General features: G+C 44.0%; 1 protein-coding gene across 1 annotated transcript in view; it reads right to left on the bottom strand.

Moving 5' to 3' along the window:
- Window positions 1-2,556: 2,556 nt before the first annotated feature.
- The window catches only part of yeats2 (YEATS domain containing 2), a 65,626-nt gene continuing 44,129 nt past the window's right edge, over window positions 2,557-24,053 (bottom strand). The window contains exons 19-30 of the mRNA XM_038963578.1: window positions 20,988-21,173; window positions 20,074-20,482; window positions 19,754-19,882; window positions 18,957-19,112; window positions 14,251-14,425; window positions 13,818-13,894; window positions 13,258-13,337; window positions 11,641-11,851; window positions 9,692-9,927; window positions 6,219-6,293; window positions 5,932-6,005; window positions 2,557-5,809 (exon numbers count right to left, since the gene is read on the bottom strand). Of these exons, the coding sequence (XP_038819506.1) occupies window positions 11,741-11,851; window positions 13,258-13,337; window positions 13,818-13,894; window positions 14,251-14,425; window positions 18,957-19,112; window positions 19,754-19,882; window positions 20,074-20,482; window positions 20,988-21,173 (1,323 nt within the window). The 3' untranslated portion in view covers window positions 2,557-5,809; window positions 5,932-6,005; window positions 6,219-6,293; window positions 9,692-9,927; window positions 11,641-11,740. The remainder of the gene's footprint in view (window positions 5,810-5,931; window positions 6,006-6,218; window positions 6,294-9,691; window positions 9,928-11,640; window positions 11,852-13,257; window positions 13,338-13,817; window positions 13,895-14,250; window positions 14,426-18,956; window positions 19,113-19,753; window positions 19,883-20,073; window positions 20,483-20,987; window positions 21,174-24,053) is intronic.

The raw sequence follows: 24,053 nt of genomic DNA, 5'->3' as shown, positions 1-24,053 counted from the left end.
TAACGGAAACAAAAAATTGTATTTCTTTCATTTCTATTCAATTACTGGTCGGTAACTATTTTGAGAAAATAGTTATATCTGGTGTATACGTTCATTTTGTAAATCTGCTTCAGAAAATAAAAAGTTAAATATGATATAATGTACAGTATATTACAATAAAAGAATGTTAGGTTCTTAACTCCTGTTCGTCTAATTGATGTCGATGTTTCTGCTACACCCATCTTATATGACATCTACTGTATCGACACGATGAACTGTTTTCTTTGATCAGGACCCGTATTCATAAAGCGTCTCAGATTTGGAGTGCTGATCTGGGATCCCCCCATATAATATTAGTCATCACGATCAGAAAGGCAAAACAGATCAGATCAGCACTCCTACTCAGGAGATGCTTTATGAATACAAACCAGATTCATTCTTGAGATAGTGAACCGATATCCAACAGGGTGAACATGAGCTGGTTGGACACATTGTGACGTGTGTGCTATAGCACCTTTGATCTGTTCATCTGATGTGATGGAGCTGAACCTGAGGGAACAAGCTGAGAGAGAGCGGCCTGCATCTCCATAAGTGTGATGATGATTTAAAAAATGGTCATTTACTTAACATGGCAAGTCAGTTAAGAACAAATCATTATTTACAATGACGGCCTACCCCCGCCCAAACCCTCCCCTAACCGGACGACACTGGGCCAATTATGCGCCACCCTATGGGACTCCCAATCAAGGCCGGTTGCAATACAGCCCAGGATTGAACCAGGGTCTGTAGTGACACCTCTAGCACTGCGATGCAGTGCCTTAGACCGCTGCGCCACTCGGGAGCCCTCGAGTGGCACACCATGTTCTCTTTGTTCCCCTTTTATGTAACATCTTTCAACAGTGGAGGAGCACCATGGGGTATGTGTGGTGGTTTTGCATGCACAAGCAGTTCATGACAAAATCTATGCTCACAGCAACTAAATCGGAAGCAATAATGACTCACTTCCCTGGTCCATCAACATGATCCACAGAATGAAACAACAACACAACACATAATACTACAGCACATTCTATGACTTGCACTCAATTCTGTACCGGTTTTTTCAATCTATTAGTTGAATGGAGCCTGTTGGAAATTATACACAAGGTCAACAGGATCAGATGCATAACCCCTTTTTCAGATCAGTCCCTTTATCCCAGCCCTAACCTTACAGTAACCGAATCGTACAGAAACCTAATCTAATCTGGGGCGGCAGGTAGTCTAGTGGTTAGAGCGTTGGGCCAATAACCGAAAGGTTACTAGATCGAATCCCTGAGCTGACAAGGTAAAAATCTGTCGTTCTGCCCCTGAACAAGGCAGTTAACCCACTGTTCCTAGGCTGTCATTGTGGATAAGAATGTGTTCTTAACTGACTTGCCTAGTTAAATAAAGAATCTAACCTTACAGCAACCTGACCAAAATGTATAGTTAACTAACATTAACCTGATCTAAGAGTAATGAGCAAAACACTATTGGAACAAATGTGATGCTGAACATGACCATATTATGTAACGCATGTCACACAGCTCTGATACCATCACAGAATATGTTAACAGGAAGCATCTGTTGACAAACATGGCTCTCTCTGATGTTTGCATGTCGGGTCATTCTGGCTAGTACCTGGAAACCTGGCTGTCTCTATCCCTGCCTAGATATCAAAAAAAATGTGGGCTCTGTCAGTGATCTGCGGCTTTGTGTTTCTGGCTTCTGGAATAGTGATATCCGAGGGTCAAAGAAGGCCACTACTTAAGAGTTTAATCCCTCAATGAACCAGATCCTTTCTCATCCCTCTTATATGTCATTTGCCATCCTTTCGGATAGGAAAAGGGAGCGAGGCATGGGAGTTGAGCCACACTGAGAATGTAAATTACTGCCATCTGATCCTACCATCCCACCAAAGCCTCCTCAGTCCAGCACCCTGTAATCTCTCCAAATCTACTGTAGCCCTATCACACAGGCTGTGCTAAAAGGAGAGAGGGAGAGGTGGAGAAAATGTGGCCCAGTTCGTAGAGCATGGCACTTGCAGCGCCAAGGGCTATGAGTCTGATTCCAACTGGGGCCAACCGTATGATATCATATGCATGCATAGCTGGAAGTAACTTTGGATTAAAGCATCTGCTAAATATGATTATTTTTAGAAAATTAATGGAACGGGCTGTTACTGCAATTTCAGCTAAAAATGTCAATGCATTTCAGCTGCTTCAAAAACATCGCTCTGCTATTACCATTTATACTGTAGGAATGTTGGCTCAAAGAAGCAATTTACACTGGCCTACTTCAAGGGGGGCAACGGTCGGACGAGTGTCGTGCTCTACTTCCAGAGGTGGCGGGCGAGATGTAGCAAGTAGGCAAGTTCACATTTGAGTAATATGAGTAGCTGACTGTATTTCTTTGAAAAGTGTGAAGAAGCTGTCAGAGAGAGAGAGAGAGATAGAGGGAGGAAGAGGGGGTGGGGGAACCGGGAAAGGGCATCCTGGGGGCGGAGGGGGGATAACAAGTCACTTCAAAGTCACTTCAAAAACACAACCACAGTTTTATAAACAAGTTGTCCATTTTAATACAAGAATATCGATCATATTTTTTGGTGTGCACTGGAAAATGAAAATATAATGGTCAATTGGATATTATTTCTACAATACATAAAGTTTGGTCAAACAGGCAAGGTGACCACTCAGTTTAGAGTGAGCACGCCACACACTTACCAGATTCATACTGAAACATAACACCTACCACCTTCACTCCTACACAAGCTGAATGTCCACCAACAACCATGTACACACACAACATCCAAAAATGCATCATATTCAAAGATATTTTCATGAATTCACCTTAACTTTCTCCCACTCTCGTATACAGGTACATACAGTACACCCATATTCACACCACATTTACCCCCAACGCACACTAACACAAACACATAAATAACGCACGCAAACACATATTCTAACACACCATAGTAATGACTTTGCTGGTAGCGGGGCTTGATATGAAGTGAACAAACAAAAAAACTGGAGTCATACAGTCATACACACAATGTACACAAATACACAGTCATAGTGGTAGGGACATACATACTGTATCGAAAACATAACATGACAAATGCACTTCACCAACAATTGAAAGTCAACCCCACTCCAGAGGGGAGTGGACCGAGTAAAAAACACGTTCATCTTGGGACTCACACAGATGAATGTGTGGCCCCTCCATCCCTACTGTCCAACACTTCCAAATGGTAGCACTCCTTCATTGACACATATCGATCTAGCCTGGTCCCAGATCTGTATGTGCATGTTAAGCTCGACTCCTCTGGCTCTTGTTGTCATTGCATACATGCTTAGTCGGCTGAAAGACACACACAGATCTGTGATCAGGCTGATATGTGACACTTGAGAACAGTCTAGACACAAACACAACAGTCGGGATTGGGCCCTGTTCCATTTCAACTCAGTCAATTCAGGACAAATATATATATATATATAATCTGTGATTCTAAAATCCCTCATGGAAAAGAATTGAACCAATTGCATTCTGATTTCTAAATGAATGAATCTCTTGAATTGACTGAATGAAAAGAACACTGTTCCCAGAAGAGTACAATGGTATTAAGACTGTTATTGGGGGGGTCATCGTCTGGTCTGATGCACAGTAGGTCTGTAAGCCACTTACTCTACCCCCTGTGACTGTCAGACAGACAATACTTTAATGGCCGAGGCTGCGGATCTGACTTTTCTGGATCTTTCTTCATGACAGCTAAAGGTCCCGAAGCTTCTGCGCACGTGCAGAATTCTCTACTTTACACAGCCTCTGCTCCACTCGTAGAGAACCTCCCTTGTGCATTTCTCACTGTCGATCGTGAATTATAATTCTTCAAGTTTTACTGGTGAAACGTCCATGCAGCATTTGCATCCCGACCATTTGATCTCGACGGAGTTTCATGAGGATATGCATTTTACATCTTCTTGAGTTATAGGGTACAGTTTCAAAGTAACCTTCACCAGTGAGCAAATTCTAGAGCGGATGGCGTTAACAAACGAGCATAGCCTACATGTGTTTAGTTCCACTCAAAGCACATATTTGGCCTAGTGGCGTGCATTGTTGTGGCCATTTGAGAGAAGAATTCAACCATTTAATTCAAACATAACCCCGTTACAAGGCGAGAGAGAGGACACCAGACACACTGTCCCATAGACATCTATTTTGAAGCATTCGACAATGTTTAAGACCCACAATGTTCAATACAACCTTTATCTCACATTGTTGTGGTGGTTTAAAGGGACCAGACTGAGCCCAGCTGTGATTAAGTCAGTGGATACAGTACATTAGTCTGACTGTCAGGTAAACCAGTTATACAAACTAAAACAGATTATGAAAGAGACGGCTATGCCAGGTATGTTATGATGGATCCCCGGGGTCGCATTCAGTAGGGCACAGCGTTACATAAATACTGTTTATTGAGTCGAACAGGTATACTGATCTGTCATCATATAGAGTAAAGCAACGGTATTCCGACTTTTTCAACGGGGACTCCATTTTTTAATCACTAAAATGTCAGGGGATTGGGGACCCCATAACAAAATAAAGCTAATTCAGAGTCCACAGACGCAGAGACGCGATAGTCCTGCGGCCCACTGTGACACATCTGGATCCACGACCACCGACCGCAGGGGATGCACAGCCTGACTGCGCACCTCCCCCAAAATTCCCAACCAACACGGCTCCCGCTATTCATTTGAATGTGGCGACGGTTGGAGCGATAGCCCGAGCAGCGCTGAGAATTCGAAAATGATGAAAGCCAACGGTCCAATATTCTAGAACCGCTGGAGGAAACGTACACGTTTTGGACTCTGATAAGGGTTTTAGAGATTATGTCGTATCTTAATGTTCAGAAGGTTGTGGAGTCCTGAATTCCACCCAGGCGTTTGGTGTTGTCTGTGTTTTCCCTTGATTCTACTTTATGATACTGAGATATGAAAAGTAGCTGACTAATGGTTTAAAATGTTGGTTGGTGAGATGGTCTTCCAGGTGAGGTCGGAGCACTCCTGCTGCGCTCTGACTGTTTCTCTGTTGTGGTCAATGTCTGTCAGAGAGTTCTTCTGCCGGGCCGACAGTTCAGTTTAAACCCAGAGGCAGGTCCATATGCTCGTTCTGCATCTCTTACTGCCCGCCTATCAGCTAGTGTGAGTGTGAGTAGCCAGTAGTGATGGGGGAAATATCGATAGAGTTACATAATGGAACATTATTTCTGACGATATATCGTATCGTTTTGACAATATCGCAATATTATTATGGCGCTAGTTGTCTGTACCTGCACCAAAACGACAGCATTTCTCCTTCAGAGTTTGTTCTTCATTTTCTTTTTAAATAGGGAGCCAATTTGTTTTCATCACTTTTATTAACCATGATAAAAACTCTTTCTCGTGGCTCTCTCTTGTCCCTCGGTAGCAGACATATGGTGAGCAATATGTTTGGAACATCAAATCGCAATGAAATCACAGTATTGAATTGCAATACATATAGAATTGTGAGAATTGCAATACATATCGTATCGGCGCGTAAGTATCGTGATAATAATGTATCGTGAGGTCCCTGGTAATACCCAGCCCTAGTAGCCAGTGTGCGTGTATCTCTCTCAGTCTGGGTGGCCGTTGTTCTTTGTTAGGTTGTGTATAAGGTTGTGTGTAATCAGTCCTCCTTGGTCAGGTAGCCCATGTGCGTGTTGGTGAGGAAGTCACATGTGGGGATGCTGCTGGACGCCTGGTGAATATTTATGGCTGTGATCTCTCTGGGAGTCCTGAGGACACATCAGGAAGATATTCATTGACCTAATAGTGTATTTAATAGGGACAAATATAATACATTCTCAGTGGTTAGTATACCAGCTCAGTGTGAAGGAGGAAAATGAGTGTGTCTCACCTGTTCTGGTGGGATTTTACGTGGGCTCCAGCCAGAGCTTCTCTCAGGATGTCACTAGCAAACTGCTCTGTCGCCTACCGAAGACAGAAACACTTATCATACCCTACAATCTATACAACATCACAGAACATCTTATATCAGAACAAGAACAAAGACTGGTGCACAGAGGGACACAGGAAAAATGTATCTGTCAATCTCGTGAATGATGCCTAACTTTAGGCGAGGCCGACTTTCATTCTCGTTGTTCATTATGCTGTGTTGTGTTTGAGGCATCCGGAGGGACTAACCTTGAGAATCATGGCCTCGATCACCGGAGCAAAAACATTCTTCTCCACCTCCACCTGCTGAAAGGCCACGCCAATCTAAGAGAGATGGAGAAAGGAGAGGGTTAGGGGAGAAGGGAGAGAGAAAGAGGGAGACTTAAAGTTAGGAGATGCTGTTACGACAAGATACTTTACACAGTTGTGCTGATGCTAGGAGTGTATATTTTTACACTCTTTTTCCCGGTTTTTCCTTGTCCCACAATCCTCTTGCATCTTAATACAGCACCGTGAAAGCTGGCCATTTTTAGGAGCTTATCAACTTTCATAGCCTACCTCTAGTCTGCAAATTGTCCACTGAGAATTGAATTTCACTGCAAAGTGCACATACTTGCTTTCCTCCAAGGTCTAAATCGGTATACTTATATGGCAAGAAAGAAAGCCAGCCATGGAGGATCAAAGTTGTGCAATCCTAAGTAAGGGTCAACTTCGTCCAACTCCCTTATTTGTCGGTGCTGACCACAGTGCCTTGCAAAATATTCACCTCCCTCGGCAATTTTCCTATTTTGTTGCCTTACAACCTGGAATGAAAATTGATTTTTTGGGGGTTTGTATCATTTGATTTACAAAACATGCCTACCACTTTGAAAAAACTGAGCGTGCATAACTATTCACCCCCCCTCCCCCCCCAAAGTCAATACTTTGTAGAGCCACCTTTTGCAGCAATTACAGCTGCAAGTCTCTTGGGATATGTCTCAATAAGTTTGGTACATCGAGCCACTGGGATTTTTGCCCATTCTTCAAGGCAAAACCGCTCCAACTCCTTTAAGTTGGATGGCTTCCTGCTGGTGTGCAGCAATCTTTAAGTCATACCACAGATTCTCAATTGGATTAAGGTCTGGGCTTTGACTAGGCCATTCCATCACATTTAAATGTTTCCCCTTAAACCACTCAAGTTTTGTTTTAGCAGTATGCTAAGGTTCATTGTCCTGCTGGAAGGTGAACCTCCGTCCAAGTCTCAAATCTCTGGAAGACTGAAACAGGTTTTCCTGAAGGATTTCCCTGTATTTAGCGCCATCCATCATTCATTCAATTCTGACCAGTTTCCCAGTCCCTCCTGATGAAAAACATCCCCATGGTGCTCTCGGGGTGATGAGAGGTGTTGGGTTTGCGCCGGACATAGCGTTTTCCTTGATGGATAAAAAGCTACATTTTAGTCTCATCTGAACAGAGTACCTTCTTCCATATGTTTGGGGAGTCTCACACTTGCCTTTTGGTTAAAAACTTCTTATGGCTGCAATACCGTTAACGGGATCGATATGACAACAGCCAGTGAAAGTGCAGGGCGCCAAATTCAAACAACAGAAATCTCATAATTAAAATTCCTCAAAGATACATGTATCTTATACCATTTTAAAGGTGATATTGTTTTTAATCCCACCAAAGTGTCCGATTTCAAATAGGCTTTTCAGCGAAAGCACCACAAACGATTATGTTAGGTCCCCACCAACTCACAGAAAAATTCAGCCATTTTTCCAGCCAAAGAGAGGAGTCACAAAAAGCACAAATAGAGATAAAATGAATCACTAACCTTTGATGATCTTCATCAGATGACACTCATAGGACTTCATGTTACACAATACATATATGTCTTGTTCGATTAAGTTCATATTTATATCCAAAAACCTCAGTTTACTTTGGCGCCATGTTCAGAAATGCCTCCAAAATATCCGGAGAAATTGCAGAGAGCCACGTCAAATAACAGAAATACTCATCATAAACTTTGATGAAAGATACATGTTTTACATAGAATTAAAAATACACTTGTTCTTAATGCAACCGCTGTGTCAGATTTCAAAAAGCTTTACGGCAAAACACAATATTCAATAATCTGAAAACAGCGTTCAGCCACAAAAGCAAGCCATACAGTTACCCGCCAAATTGTGCAGTCAACAAAACTCATAAAAAGCATTATAAATCTTCACTTACCTTTGCTGATCTTCGTCGGAATGCACTCCCAGGACTCCCACAAGAAATGTTTGTTTTGTTCGGTAATGTCCATCATTTATGTCCAAATAGCTATTTTTGTTAGCGTGTTTGGTAAACAAATCCAACGTCAGAAAGCGCATTCACTAAAAGCTGACGAAATGTACAATAGTTCCGTAACAGTCAGTAGAAACATGTCAAACGATGTATTGAATCAATCTTTAGAATGTTTTTAACATAAATCTTGAATAACGTTCCAACTGGAGAATTACATTGACTTCAGATGAGCGATGGAACAGAGCTCCCTCTCATGTGAACGCGCATGGTCAAAGCATGGTCAGGTCATGGCAAACCTGACTAATTCCCCTCTCATTCGGACCCCCTTCACAGTAGAGGCATCAGACAAGGTTCTACAGACTGTTGACATCTAGTGGAAGCCGTAGGAAGTGCAAACTCATCCATATCTCGCTGTGATTTCAATAGGATCTTGGTTGAAAATCGACCAGCCTCAGAATTCCCACTTCCCGTTTGGATTTTATCTCAGGTTTTTGCCTGCCATATGAGTTCTGTTATACTCACAGACATAATTCAAACAGTTTTAGAAACTTCAGAGTGTTTGCTATCCAATACTAGTAATAATATGCATATATTAGCAACTATGACTGAGGAGCAGGCCGTTTACTCTGGGCACCTCTGTGCACCTTTCATCCAAGCTACTCAATACTGCCCTTGCAGCCATAAGAAGTTAACACCAAACGTGTTTGCTTATTTTTTTCTTTAAGCAATGGCTTTTTTCTGGCCACTTCAGTAAAGCCCAGCTCTGTGGAGTGTACGGCTTAAAGTGGTCCTGTGGACAGATACTGCAATCTCCGCTGTGGAGCTTTGCAGCTCTTTCAGGGTTATCTTTGGTCTCTTTGTTGCCTCTCTGATTAATGCCCTCCTTGCCTGGTCCATGAGTTTTGGTGGGCGGCCCTCTCTTGGCAGGTTTGTTGTGGTGCCATATTCTTCCCATTTTTGAATAATGGATTTAATGGTGCTCCGTGGGATGTTCAAAGTTTCGGACATTTTTCTATAACCCAACCCTGATCTGTACTTCCCCACAACTTTATCCCTGACCTGTTTGGAGAGCTCCTTGGTTTTATTGGTGCCGCTTGCTTGGTGGTGCCACTTGCTTAGTGGTGTTGCAGACTCTGGGGCCTTTCAGAACAGGTGACACTTAGATTGCACACATGTGGACTTTATTTAATAAATTATGTGACTTCTGAAGGTAATTGGTTGCACCAGATCTTATTTAGGGGCTTCATAGCAAATACATATGTATTACATACCTTCCCGGTGTAATTTTTCTTTTAAGTTCTTTTTTTCATTTCACTTCACCAATTTGGACTATTTTGTGTATGTCCATTACATGAAATCCAAATAAAAATCAATTTAAATCACAGGTTGTAATGCAACAAAATAGGAAAAAACGCCAAGTGGGGTGAATACTTTTGCAAGGCACTGTAGCTCCTCACCTGTTGGGCTGTGTCGCTGACGAACTGGGCCGAGGGGCATGGGGCCAGGAAGTACTTGGGCTCGGGGTCCGTTTCCTGTTCCTCTTCTTTGACCTTTAACTTCTGAGAGGGTGGGGTCACACTGACGATGTCTAGGACTTCATCATCGTCATCCTCTGGCTCAGTCTTCAGCAGGGTCTGCAGCTGCTCCAACCGTTGGACCAACTCCTCACAGCTGCCCAGGGTAGAGGGGCACTCTACAAAATGATGTATACACACAAGTTAACGCACACACAAAGGTTCCAATAACCGCGAATGTTCTCTATCTACAGCCTAAAGTAGCAGCGGGGTGAAATGAGCTGTGAAATGTGCGAGCGTCTACACTGAGTGTACAAAACATCGGGTTCTTGGTCACCTCCCTGAACGAGGCCCTCCTCACCTGATTGCTCTAAGAGTCTTGGTGGTTCCAAACTGCTTCATTTAAAAATGATGGAGACCACAGGTGTTCTTGGGGACGTTCAATGCTGCGGACATATTTTGGTACCCTTCCCCAGATATGTGCCTCGACACAATCCTGTCTCAGAGCTCTACGGACAATTGCTTCGACATCATGGCTTGGATTTTGCTCTGACATGCACTGTCAACTGTGGGACCTTATATAGACAGGTGTGTGCCTTTCCAAATCATGTCCAATCAATTAAATTTACCACAGGTGGACTCTGATCAAGTTGTAGAAACTTCTTAAGGATGAGCAATGGAAACAGGATGCACCTGAGCAAAATTTCAAGTCTTATAGAAAAGGGTCTGAATACTTATGTAAATAAGGTATTTTTTTTTATTATTTTTTTTATTATATATACATTTGCTACAATTTCAAAAAATCTGTCTTCACTTTGTCATTATGGGGTATTGTATGAAGATTGACGAGGAAAAACAATTTATTAAATTTTTGAATAAGGCTGTAGCATAACAAAATGTGGAAAAAGTCAAGGGGTCTGAATAATTTCCGAATGCACTGTACACACGGGAAACTGTTGAGCGTGAAAAACCCAGCAGCGTTGCAGTTCTTGACACAAACCGGTGTACCTGGCACCTACTACCATACCCCGTTCAAAGGCACTTGCCCATTCACCCTCTGAACGGCACACATACACAATCCATGTCTCAATTGTTGTCACTCAGATAAAAAAAAAAATTCTCCTCCCCTTCATCTACACAGATTGAATAAGGGATCATAGCTTTCACCTGGATTCACCTGGTCAGTCATTTTGTACACAGTGTATATTGCTCTGTACTCCATAGAAGGAGTAGAAGGACAGAGGTTGAATCAAGATAAATGGACAATTTAGAGAAATGTAAATAAACAACTTTGGGGTACCGCAAATAAAGACTTCCTTGCTCTTTATATTAATTACATCTTGAAAATAATCTTCAGAAAATAGGCTAACAGGTGAGAGCTTTAAACAGGCGAGAGCTTTTAAACAGGTTTGTTCCGAACTTTGTATTTGTATTGTATCTGTTCCGAACTTTGTATTTAGACATGCAGAGAAAGACAGTGAGAGTGAGTGAGGTAGAGAGAGTGTATTGAAAAAGAGAGAGCAAAAGAGAGTGTGCATTTGGGCCATAGCGATCAGAGCAAAGCCTGGCAGAACAGAGCTTGGCTGTTTGGGCTCTCAGCCTGGTGTGTGACTCATCAGGCTAGAGGCCTCCTTTCTCCTCCACGCAGGAACAGGAACAATGGACAGAATTAATGAGGACTGCCTGTGAATACCAGGCAGGCCTGCATACTAGCACTAATAACACAGTACATTGACTATTGAAAAAGGTTACAAAATGCCTCATAATAGAGTTAGAGTGGCATGCACATGCACTCTTCTAAAAATCATAAAATCTCTCTTTCTCTCACACACACGCCTACACACAACAACAACCCTCTTCACCTCACCCCCCCCCACCCACCCACACTCTACCTGGTTCGTTGTCTATCTGTGTGAGGATGTCTTCTATGGTCCCTTCGTCAGGCCTGCTGCTGCGTAGGGGCTCGGGGTCCGGGGGTGTGTAGTCCCTCTGTCAGCACCACTGGACCACCTCTTTGGTCTTAGGGGGAGTGAGGGCCTGCAGGCGGGGGCAGCGCTCCAATACATCCTGGACCACACGCTTCACTGCCACCGCACGCTGGAGCTACAGTGAGACAACCATATCAACTTAATTCCAAGTGCACTCAAGTCAACACACAGGTACTCGCCAAAATAATGGAAACACTTGTGTAAATGAGGGATACAAAGGATATTGAAAGCAGGTGCTTCCACACAGGTGTGGTTCCTGGGTTAATTATGCAATTAACATCCCATAATGCTTAGGGTCATGTATAAAAATGCTGAGAAGGCCATTATTATGGCTACCATGGCTATGCTCCCATAGGATGACAATGCCCCCCGTTCACAGGGTACAAGTGGTCACTGAATGGTTGGATGAGCATGAAAACAATGTAAAGTCAATAGATATCAACCCAATTGAACACTTATGGGAGATTCTGGAGCGGTGCCCGAGAGAGTTTTCCACCAAATAAAACACCAAACTATGGAATTTCGAGGAAGAATGGTGTCACATCACTCCAACAGAGTTCCAGACACTTGTAGAATCTATGCCCAGGTGCATTGAAGCTGTTCTGGTTTGTGGTGGCCCAACGTCCTATTAAGACCCTTCATGTTGGCGTTTCCTTTATTTTGGCAGTTACGTCTATATACATACTAAATACAAACCAGTCAACACACCTTGCACATTATAATGGAGATGGCTCAGAATCCTTTTTTCTGTCCTAATGTCTTTATTAATGACGATCACAATGTAAATCATGGGTCAGAAGACATAGTACAATACAATTAATAGACGGGAGGACAGCTCTGATTCCTCACAATTCTCAGAAATCTCCCTTTATTCTCTTTCAGCAGCTGTCACTCAAATATTATTGAGCATATTAATCACATGGAGTCTGTTGATATGGACTAAACAGAGGATTTTAACAAATTGGATTCTAGCCAGAGAGCACAGAGCCAGCCCTCTCCAGGGTGTCTTCGGGCATTACTCCCTCTGAACCTCCTTTATGAGTTCATAGGAGATATGAGTTACCATGACAGAGTCAGTAGTAAGCCTCGGGTGGACCATTGCCACACACTCATAATCATCATACTGTGTTCCTGGGTAGAATAAGTCTGAGCTCTGGGCTCTGGGGCAGGCAGCATAGAACACTGCTGTCTGAGAGACTGACTGTCAGATAGAGAATAGAGTAGAAAACCCGTCTAGACTGTCTCCATAGATAATGGGTTTACAGGGGCTCTAGGCAGCATTTGTGTGTGTGTGTGTATTTTGTAGAGATGAAAGAGGAGGATGATGACGGGGCAAAAATAGAGAGAGAAGAATCCGACTGGACAGGGAGACATGAGGTAAGCAGAAAATATGCAGAGTCATGTGTAAACACATGTGTAAACACATATAAACAACACTAATGAACTCTGACATGTTTACACACGTTGTACACAGCCAGACTAACAAACACACGGCCAACAACACAAACAAACAATCTTTACCTCCGCTGCCCTGCGTTTCCCAATGTTCCAGGAGTAAAACTGCTCAGTGGACACGGCACAGAACGGATGGGAGTCCTCGGCTAGACAACACAACACAATATTAACCATACAACACACAACATACAGTCTTCTACATATTAATAATAATAATAATAGATTGGATTTATATAGTGCCTTTCTACCAACTAAGGCACTCAAAGCACTTTACATAGTAAGGGGGAAACTCACCTCATCCTCCACCAATGTGTGGCAACCACTCGGGTGATGCACCGCGACCATTATGTGCCCGCACGCCCACCACACATTAGGTAGCATGGTGGAGAGGTGAGGAGTGATATGCCAATTAAGAATGAGAAATGGAAATGGGACCAGGTTGGGACTTTTAACACCCCTAGTCCTGCGATAAGTGGCATGGGCTTTTTAATGACCACAGTGTCTGGACACCGGTTTAACATCCCATCCGTCTCACTCAAGCTTTATTTACATGGCAAATCGTCGAAGAAGAATGGATGTAAAGAGAATCAGGAGTGAGAACAACGAAAATGATGAAGGGAGCTTACTCTTCTCGGGTACGATGAGGGGGGATTTCTTCACCACGGCGGTGAGCAGCTGCATGAGGGTCTCTATGTGTTCCGTGCTGAGGAGCCAGGAGAGGTACAAACACATTACCACACACAAGACACCAACAGACTCTCAAGCAAACCCATAGGTCTGGGTGTGGTGCCAAAACCATCCATATCCAATAGCCCACTTTGCTTCTGTGGTGTAGAACAATGCTTGTGCTGCTATGCTAACGGTTTGGTGCTTCCTTGTTCGCAAATAGCCAGTCCTTTTCATAGCATATACTGTTTTGGCTCTGATATATCTAAGTAGTACTTACTTGTTAGCCAACGGCCAACGCCATTTATAGTGTAACTGATGTGGTATGAGCTTAGTTCAGGTTCTCCTGGGACCCCTTTGTAATAACTCCTATTGCATCCGAGTTGTCCTTACTTGATGACCTCGACGTGGTGGTGTGAGCTGGTGTCGGCCCCCTGCTCCAGTTTGACTGAGGCGAAGGCAGTGGGAGGAGCAGCTACATGGGTGGAGAAGGCAACAGGGGCTGTTACAGGGGGCGACGGGGCAGGTGTAGCAGAGACGGGTGTACAGACTCCTGGCTCTGTCTTCACTGTAGAGGAGACGGGAGATACAGAGAACGAGATGGGGCTCAAAATACAAACAAGACCAGGCAAAACGCAACCTTTACAAGGACCGGGGTATGAGGAAGAAGGGGGAGAGAGTGGAAGAGAGGCGTTGAGGGTGGAAGTGTAAAAAGTGGAGGAATTGTTAAGTGGTAGAAACGTGAGGTGAAAAGGAGAGATGGAGAGCTGAATGTGTGGAGGAAAGAGAAACGAAGGCTAAAGGGTGTCCGGGCGCTTCCCAGCCGAAACAGTTTGGAACAGCTTGTGCGTATATCATTTTTTATTTCTTTAACCTTTATTTAACTATTTATGACAACATTTTGTGACGTTTTGGACTTTGGAAAGGGTTTCTTCGGCGAGCCAAAGTCTACGACCCCTCGTTGGCGATTGGTCAACAGTAGGGATTCGTCAATGAAGTAAAAGGGAGGGAGGGAGAGACATAGCTGCATGTGAGCTCTCACATTTTTCAACATGTTTTTTTTTTAAACAAAAAGATAGATTTGGAGTTAGATAAACTTGGATTTTTCGGCAGGGACATACAGGATGCTACCCTCCACAGCATAACCTTCACTCCAGATCAAAACTCCAAACCTACAACCTCATTTTGGACAAAATTACCTGGAAGGTTTACTACTACCAAAGATTCATTTTTCCAAGCTATACAGAGGGTGCTCTGCCAAAACAAACAGCAAAGACCAGAGGACACCATCCAACCTGGAACTGAGAAAGACCAGATATAACTTCAAGTAGAACTGAGGTGTGAAGTGAGAGGTGTCGAAGCCTTTGAGCCCAACAAATGGCAGGAGTCTCACAGGCTACCCCACCCAAATCCAGAGGCCTTTGAAGACCACTCCCGCTGTTCAGTGACCATCCATCTATCCATCCATCCATCCATCTATAAGAAATCTGCCTCCAAAAATAAAAGCTTCTCCCAAGTGGGTGTGACACCTACTCCCGTTGCCTGCTGCACTGCTGCTTGGATTCCACCTGGCGATCTGTTCACCGTCTGCCATGGCTTGTCTCCAACTGTCTGGTACAGGTACCCCCACCACACTCCCCCCTCTCTACCGAGCTTTCGCTCGCCTCCAGCACACAGGCACTGCTGTGGCGAGTGACTCTAAACTTACAATGAATGGCCCCAAGTCGTTATATATAGCTTTTTTCTTGTGCATTTTGCTATTTGCCTCATGACTCCTGCATGCTTTGTTGACTATGAACTTTCATGTTCACCCAACCGTGGGAAAGACCATGTTTGTTCCCACACTCGGGACTCTGACTATCTATTGGTTACACAGACTTTTGGCCTCCCATCCTATTCTAACCACCTCTCGCCGGCGTTGTATTCACGTTACCTGATGAAATTGCTGTACAATATGATCTTGTTGCCATCTAATGCATATTCAAATGTCATAAACCAACACTGTCCTCTGCCGTGCCTTGATTGTTAATGATATCTGGAAATGTGAATGTACGCCCTGGCCCATCTACTGTTGCCAGCCCCAATTTGGACATGCTTAAACATCCTGACCAAGTCCTAAAGCAATGGGACTCCCTAAATCTTTCTCAGATTATTACCAATCCCACAAGGTATGACTCTAAACACCCAGAAAAGGCAACTCTCCTCAATGTTATCCTCACAAATAATCTTGATAGGTATCAGTCTGGTGTTTTCTGTAATGACCTTAGAAACCACTGCGTTACAGCCTGTGTTCTTAATAGCTGCTCAGTGAAACGACCTGTCCTGATTTGTCATAGAGGCTTGCTAAAAAACTTTAATGAGCAAACCTTCCTTCATGACCTGACGTCTGTAAATTGGTATAGAATCAGCTTGATCCCCTCTGTCGAAGACGCTTGGACCTTATTTTTTTGATATTTTCAGTGGGATTGTTAACAAACACGCCCCCATAAAGAAAATGAGAATTAAAAATAGGTTCAGCCCCTGGTTCGACTGTTTTCTTGCAGAGTTTCACCACCTCAAGAATTGCATTTGGCGAAAGGCTCGGCACACGCATACTCAGCTGACTGAGTTTCGTTCAGGCAAATGAGAAATAAGTGCACTCAGGCTATCCGGAAGGCCAAAGGAAGTTACTTTAAGGAGCAGTTCTCTCTGTGGGTCTAACCCCAAGAAGTTCTGAAAAACGGTTAACGACCTGGAGAATAAACCCTCCTCCTCACAGCTGCCCATGTCCCTTTAAATTAATGATGTGGTTGTTACCGACAAGAAGCACATGGCTGAGCTCTTTAATCACCAATTCATTAAGTCAGGATTCCTGTTTGACTCAGCAATGCCTCCTTGCTCGTCCAACATTTCCTCATCTCCCAGCCCTTCTAATGCAACTAGCCCTGATGCTCCTCCCTTTTTTCCCCTGCCCTGCTACAAAGTTTCCCCCTGCAGGCGGTCACACTGAGTCCGAGGGGCTAAAGGAGCTCCTTAAACTTGACCAACAAAAAAACATCTGGGTCAGATGGTTTCGACCCTTTCTTCTTTAAAGTTACTGCCCATCATCACCAAGCCTATCTCTGACTTTTTTAACGTGGCTCTCCTCGCTGTGGAAGTTCCCATTGCTTGGAAGGCAGCCACGGTTCATCCTTTATTTAAAGGGGTTCCTTTCTGTTATAGGCCTATTTCTATTTTGCCCTGTTTATCAAAAGTGCTGAAAAAACTTGTCAATAATCAAATGACTGGCTTTCTTGATGTCTATAGTATTCTCTCTGGTATGCAATCTGGTTTTCGCTCAAGTTATGGATGTGTCACTGCAACCTTAAAGGTCCTCAATGATGTCAACATTGCCCTTGATTCTAAGCAATGTTGTGCTGCTACTTTTATTGAATTGGCCAAAGCTTTTGATACGGTAGACCATTCCATTCTTGTGGGCCGGCTAAGGAGTATCGGTGTCTCTGAGGGATCTTTGGCCTGGTTTGCTAACTACCTCTCTCTCAAAGAGTGCAGTGTATAAAGTCAGAATATCTGCAGTCTCAGCCAATGCCTGTCGCCAAGGGTGTACCCCAAGGCTCGATCCTAGGCCCCAACAACATAGCTCAGGCAGTAGGAAGCTCTCTCATCCATTTATATGCAGATGATACAGTCTTATACTCAGCTGGCCCCTCCCTGGATTTTGTGTTAAATGCTCTACAACAAAGCTTTCTTAGTGTCCAACAAGCTTTTTCTGCTCTTAACCTTGTTCTGAACACCTCCAAAACAAAGGTCATGTGGTTTGGTAAGAAGAATGCCCCTCTTCCCACAGGTGTGATTACTGAGGGTTTAGAGCTTGAGGTAGTCACCTCATACAAGTACTTGGGAGTATGGCTAGACGGTACACTGTCTTTCTCTCAGCACATATCAAAGCTGCAGGCTAAGTTAAATATAGACTTGGTTTTCTATATCGTAATCACTCCTCTTTCACCCCAGCTGCCAAATGAACCCTGATTCAGATGACCGTCGTACCCATATAAGATTACGGAGACGTAAGTTATAGATCGGCAGGTAAGGGTGCTCTCGAGCGGCTAGATGTTCTTTACCATTCGGCCATCAGATTTGACACCCATGCTCCTTATAGGACACATCACTGCACTCTATACACATCTATACTTACTCTATACTGGTCATCTCTGTATACCCGTCGCAAGATCCACTGGTTGATGCTTATTTATAAAACTCTCTTAGGCCTCACTCCCCCCTATCTGAGATATCTACTGCAGCCCTCATCCTCCACATACAACACCCGTTCTGCCAGTTACATTCTGTTAAAGGTCCCCAAAGCACACACATCCCTGGGTCGCTCGTCTTTTCAGTTCGCTGCAGCTAATGACTGGAACGAGCTTCAACAAACACTCAAATGGACAGTTTAATCTCAATCTCTTCCTTCAAAGACTCAATCATGGACACTCTTACTGACAGTTGTGGCTGCTTTGCGCAATGTATTGTTGTCTCTACCTTCTTGCCCTTTGTGCTGTTGTCTGTGCCCAATAATGTTTGTACCCTGTTTTGTGCTGCTACCATGTTGTGCTGCTGCCATGTTGTGTTGCTACCATGTTGTCCCAGCCCCCGTCCCCGCAGGAGGCCTTTTGGTAGGCCGTCATTGTAAATAAGAATTTGTTCTTAACTGACTTGCCTAGTTAAATAAAGGTTAAATAAAATTAAAAAATAAAAGTGCCTGAGACGACTCGCCCGCATGTACATTTTTTCACTTGAGAAATACTACACCATCCTAGTCAGACGCAAAATTGCGTTACTAAGATCTCCTCGACAAAAACGTCAAAATTCATGACAGATTTCTTGAGTCATCTTAGATTAATTCTGAGTGTATGCTGGCTACGGCGTCTCAAAATGGACAAACAATAGTATTGCCACTTTTTTCTCGTTTTTCAAGCGAAGGTCTCTTACGAGAAAACTTGTTCGGCTCGCCTAGCCGAAACTGAAGCATTAAGGGAGGGCCACCCACAGAGAGGCATGAAGGAGAGATAGGAGGATGTTGAAGGAGAGGCAAGAGAGAGGGAGGCGAATGGTGCTCCTCTCACCTTGGGCCAGGGGCAGGGTGAGGGAGGGGGAAGGCGAGGCCTGGGCAGCAGCAGCAGGACTGGGGGAGACTCCAGCTGCAGCCACTCCTGCTCCAGGCGAGGGAGTGGAGCTACTACTGGGAGCTGGCCCTTTAGACACATAGCCGGACTGGACTACTACACACACACAGACACACACACATGAGGGGACAACAAGAACAAACGCATGAATACTGAATGTATAATGAATGAAACAGTGACTTTAGCTGTGAAGGTGACTGCTTTTCTGTCTCCCATGACTACGCACCAAAACCTCTATATTCACACATGTAGGCCTGGAGCTCAGCTGATGGCTAGACCTCCTCCTCAGTACACAGTGTGCGAGCCAGTTCATTTAAAGCCCAGGTGCACTGTGTGTGTGTGTCTGTGTGCGAGGAGTTTTAAGATCGCAACATGCCTGCCCCCCCCCCACCATCTCTCTCCAGCTGCACTAACTTAATCCCCAGCCCACAGAAACGCATCTCTCTGTCTCCCAGGCCCTGCCCACATCATGTACTTTGTCTGGATCTGGGGAATAGGTAGAATCCCACAGCACACAGACTTCTGCTCTCCAGTCCTCAGCGGGTGCTGTGAAAGTCTGTCTACCTGGTTTTCTATTGATTTCAATAGATGTCAGATACTCTGGAGAAGAGTCATATGCTTTTTTGGGCCTTTGTGTCACTGTCTGAAAAATACATGTCAGGAAAAACGCTGGATTGTCTGATGGATCGATTGCTATATTATGGAATAATTTACCATGGATGGACTGACTGACTTACCTTTGTTGACGGGCATGTGTATGGTCTGTACGCCTCCTGTGCCCACCCCCAGTTGTTTGGGCTGGTTGGCAGGGACGGTCAGCACTGTCTGCTGGGAGCTGGACCCGCCAGAGTGGATCTTCAGCATACCTGGACAAGACCAGAGCACAGGAGACAACTCTTAGCCTGGATGGGGCATTTGGCCATTTAAATGATCTATCTATTTGAAATCTATGCTTTGTTTTTACACAGGTGATCCTACTGAGAGAAAAAATTGAGACCTGTTCCAAAATAGCAACAATCCACTTTCTCAAACAACATAAGAGATATTCTCTTCCTACCTGATAAGGTAGCAGCAGTCTTTCCCCCTGCCACCATCCCACTGAACAGCGATGCTGCACTGACCAATGTCGTGCTGGCGCTCTTGGGCACACCCACTACCATAGAACCCGCCCCTTTGGCCATGCTGATGACGTGCATGTTGGTAATGCTCTTAGCAACGGTCACAACGGTGCCAGAGGTGGTGGGACCCTTTGCCAAGGTGACAGTTGGCGCTGTGGCGCCCTTCTGCATGGTTACCAAACCGGTGGCGCTCTTTGCCATGGTAACGGCGGTCGCTGTGGATTTCCTTGCCATGGTAACGGCGTTAGCGGCGCTGGCGTTCTTTGCGGCGTTGATGACTGCTGCCTGGTTGGCTGCCACCAGGACAGAGTGGGATACAGGTTTGGCCTGAACGGATACCTCCGCTACCTGGAACCAAACAACCACAAACAGCTGGCATTCGTGAAGATGAAGTTACACAGACACAAACAGACAGACTCACACAGTTTTACTGCCCGAAATATCACCACATGGTTTCAGTCTGTGTATGAAATAAATAAACTGACAAAAACAACTTTTTAGAGAGAAAGAATGATACAGACTACGGGTAATACACCTTTCTAGTTTCATAACTCTTTCATAATATGTCAGGGTCCACCGCCCTGTGCTCCCCTTCAATGATAAATCCCATTCATTGTAATTACGAGGCGGACTGATCAAGCTAGGCCATTGGGTTTAGGGAGTTCTAGCTGAAACAAAGGAACACATTTCTCTCTGGCAAGATGCTAACATTCTAATTAACAGTTCCGGAAGAGCAGAGTTCCAAAATGGGGATCAGGCACGGAAGAGAAGCTTCTTGGTTCCATAAAGGACCAGATCATCTAGTTCTGATTCAGGGTCTATTCAGAGGTAACCCCAAACTCCTGCCACTCACCGGTTGACTGGCAGTTGCCGTGGCAGCGGCGGTGGAGACAGCGCTGGGGTTGGAGCTAGCGGCTGTGATGACTCCGCCCGTCATCCTGAGCATGGTCGTGGCCGGCTTGGACAGGTGGGCCGCTGTCGCCGTGCTTACCGTCTTCACTGAGCCATCAGACAGCTTCACCTGGGACCCGCCCAGCGCCTGTCAATCAACAAACAGTCCACACAAATAAATTAGATATAACTTTATTGATTCTACATTCTTATACAGGAAGTGCCCTGTGTAGCACATAGGAAAAGGTGCAGGACAATATTATCAATGATTATGCAGAAAATAGACAATGCCTAATTAGAGACAATCGTTCAATAGTAAATCCCACAAGTACTCCTGCTCTACATTGAGAGAGATCTATGTGATCTACACCGTGTTTCTCTGCTGTTTCTGACTGACATGAGGCAGATCTGTCCTCAAACGAGCTGCACTTAGCGTGACCAAACACACCCGACACAAAAGCTCTAGCATGCACTCAAAACCGTTTGTAATAGAATCCAGAGAATTTAGAGCATTGAGCCCCAGTATTGTGACGCCACATGATGTGAATACCCAGGCTGGCAGGCCAAGGCCCCAAGGGAACAGAGGGAGGAGCTCAGGACAGGAGGGTAATTTGGGAGAGAGGTGAAAATGGCTATTGTGGTTATGTAAGCTGACTCTTCTCCTCTAGCTAACACCAGCACAGATTGGCGCGCGCGCGCACGCACAAACACACTGTCCTACACCAATAGTCTCCACACATACACTAATACAGCTGTCCTCTCAAATGGTCTCTCACCCAATGCAGTCGGTAGATATGCTTCTTAATAAAAAGTTGAATGAGCCATTAAACTTTGTTGATATCGTGACATTTCATTATTATCACAAACCCTGAGGCTGCGGTCATTCGATTGGCAGTGGCATATAATTCTTCAACGAGATCACATCGTGAAAATAGCATTTTATTCTTATTAAAGAGATCCGGACAGGTTCATTTCGCAAACTTTCTGAATGGACATATAGAGGGAATCAGCGAACTCACGCACGCACACCGCCGGTAAAAGCAAACCCTCAATCAAATCCACCAGCGTATGTCAGACATAAGAGCAGATCTTACTTCTTTCCTTAAAACATATGAAAAAAACAGGGCCTAACTTGTGGCTTTCCAAAAGTAGGCTATGAGATAATGAATTGACTCGGAAAGTTATCACGGGGACAGCTATGCTATAGTATGAAAATGAAATTGACAATCGTTAAAAATAGAAACAAATGCATCCGTAGCCTATTTATCAGAGACGCTGATTAGAGGGGGAGAGGATTATCAAATACTAAAATACAAAAATAAAGACTTTGTTGACTGATAAAATGAATGATAAGCGCAGCTGGGCACTTTCCTACATTTGACATTTGGAAGAAGCAGGTACTTCTACGCGTTCTCAGGGGCACGCCCTCCGTCAACAGCAGACACATGCTCATTGCTCACATGGAGCGAGTAAATGACGGTATGAAATAAACACAAACGTGTTTCTCACAAGCGTAACAGGTTGTGAACTCTGCAACCAAAGTTTCGACTCCGAGAATGAGAATGGTAAATTACTCTAATTAATACATGCATTAAACAGGCAATTTTTGTTGGTCCCGCCTAAGGCGCATTGTCAACTTGACACAACATTAGTGCATTATAGGCCTCAGAGCCAGAACAACCTTGTCGACTGCTGTTGAATAATTAATGGAGTCAGACACATCCAACCTTTTTTTTAAAGAATGCCGATGTACTTATTTACTAGCAAGCTATGAAAATGTGCATTGTATATATATATATATATATATATTTTTTTTTTTAAGTCCACACATCAAAGATTTTATTACTGACGTGCCGTAGCCTATAGCGCTCTACATCGCCGCACATCTAACAGATTAGCTGCTGGAGCATCAAAGGAAAGTTGGAAAGAGGAGCTGCAGACCGTTTAATGGACGGATTAAGTTAGCAAAACAAGTTCTTACAATCATTAGTAAACACTTCTGTTATTAGGGCAAGCTAATCTACATGAGCCTACAATCAATGGAGGCCTATTGAAACGGTTTTGAGAGTCATTTTATGTTCATGACTGTCTTCATCCATAACCGTCAGTTCCACGGTTATTCAATCACCGTCACGGCCCTACCGGTTAGCCTCTTAAACGGCACATAGATTGAATTACTAGCTTAGTTTAGTGGTATTTGCACCTGCTGTTTTCAAGAGGGACTAATCCATAAAAGGAAAAAGAAAAGTTAAACGATATGTCCATAGAGGACATAACTACTGCCCGACTCCATAATAAATAGCTTCATAAGTTCAGACCACGGCAATGATAAAATATACTGGCAGAGGAGAGGATGAGAGAATGTTTGCAATTAAACGGAGGGAAACAGAGAGGGACAGAGAGAGAAATAATTAGCCGAAGTTAAAGCTCAGACGACTGCCAAAGGCATAATTATTAGCACTAATCTGATAGTCAGGGCAAACAAAAAAACAGACAACACACACACACACATAGCAAAACGCACAAGAACTCCCTTGTGAAATGCCTTTTTAAAGCCCACTCAATGAGTCCCATTTATTTTTAGGATAATACCTACTGGAGAAACACACATTTAATAACACGGTATAGTATTCTATATCTATGCAAATTATGGCTTAAATCACTGCCCTTATACCCTCTTGAAGCTACTAGATATAAATGACCATTACTACGATGGTATAATAATGTCTTTAGTGCACCATGTTGTGCTACAGTATGTTTGTGCCTGTGTGAGGATAGACGGATGTAGAAAAGTTGGCTGGCTATAGATTTATCCCCCAGAACATGCATGGTGTGACCTAGATACAACAAGGCAGTGTGTATCTGTGTGTGTACTGTGTACCCACTCCAACTCACAAAAAGTTGAGTCTGGCGCTATTTCATGTTTCAATTGCAGTCTGGGCGATTACCTTATATCATAGCTAACCATAAAATACACTAATTGTCAGGAAAACTTAAATAAATCCATCGCCCCTCTCAATGATGACAT

The sequence above is a fragment of the Salvelinus namaycush genome, chromosome 25 (genome assembly GCF_016432855.1).
Source record: "Salvelinus namaycush isolate Seneca chromosome 25, SaNama_1.0, whole genome shotgun sequence".
In the NCBI taxonomy this organism is placed as follows: Eukaryota; Metazoa; Chordata; class Actinopteri; order Salmoniformes; family Salmonidae; genus Salvelinus; species Salvelinus namaycush.
Note: the sequence above shows the minus strand (reverse complement) of the source record. Positions and strands in the feature narration are given on the sequence as shown.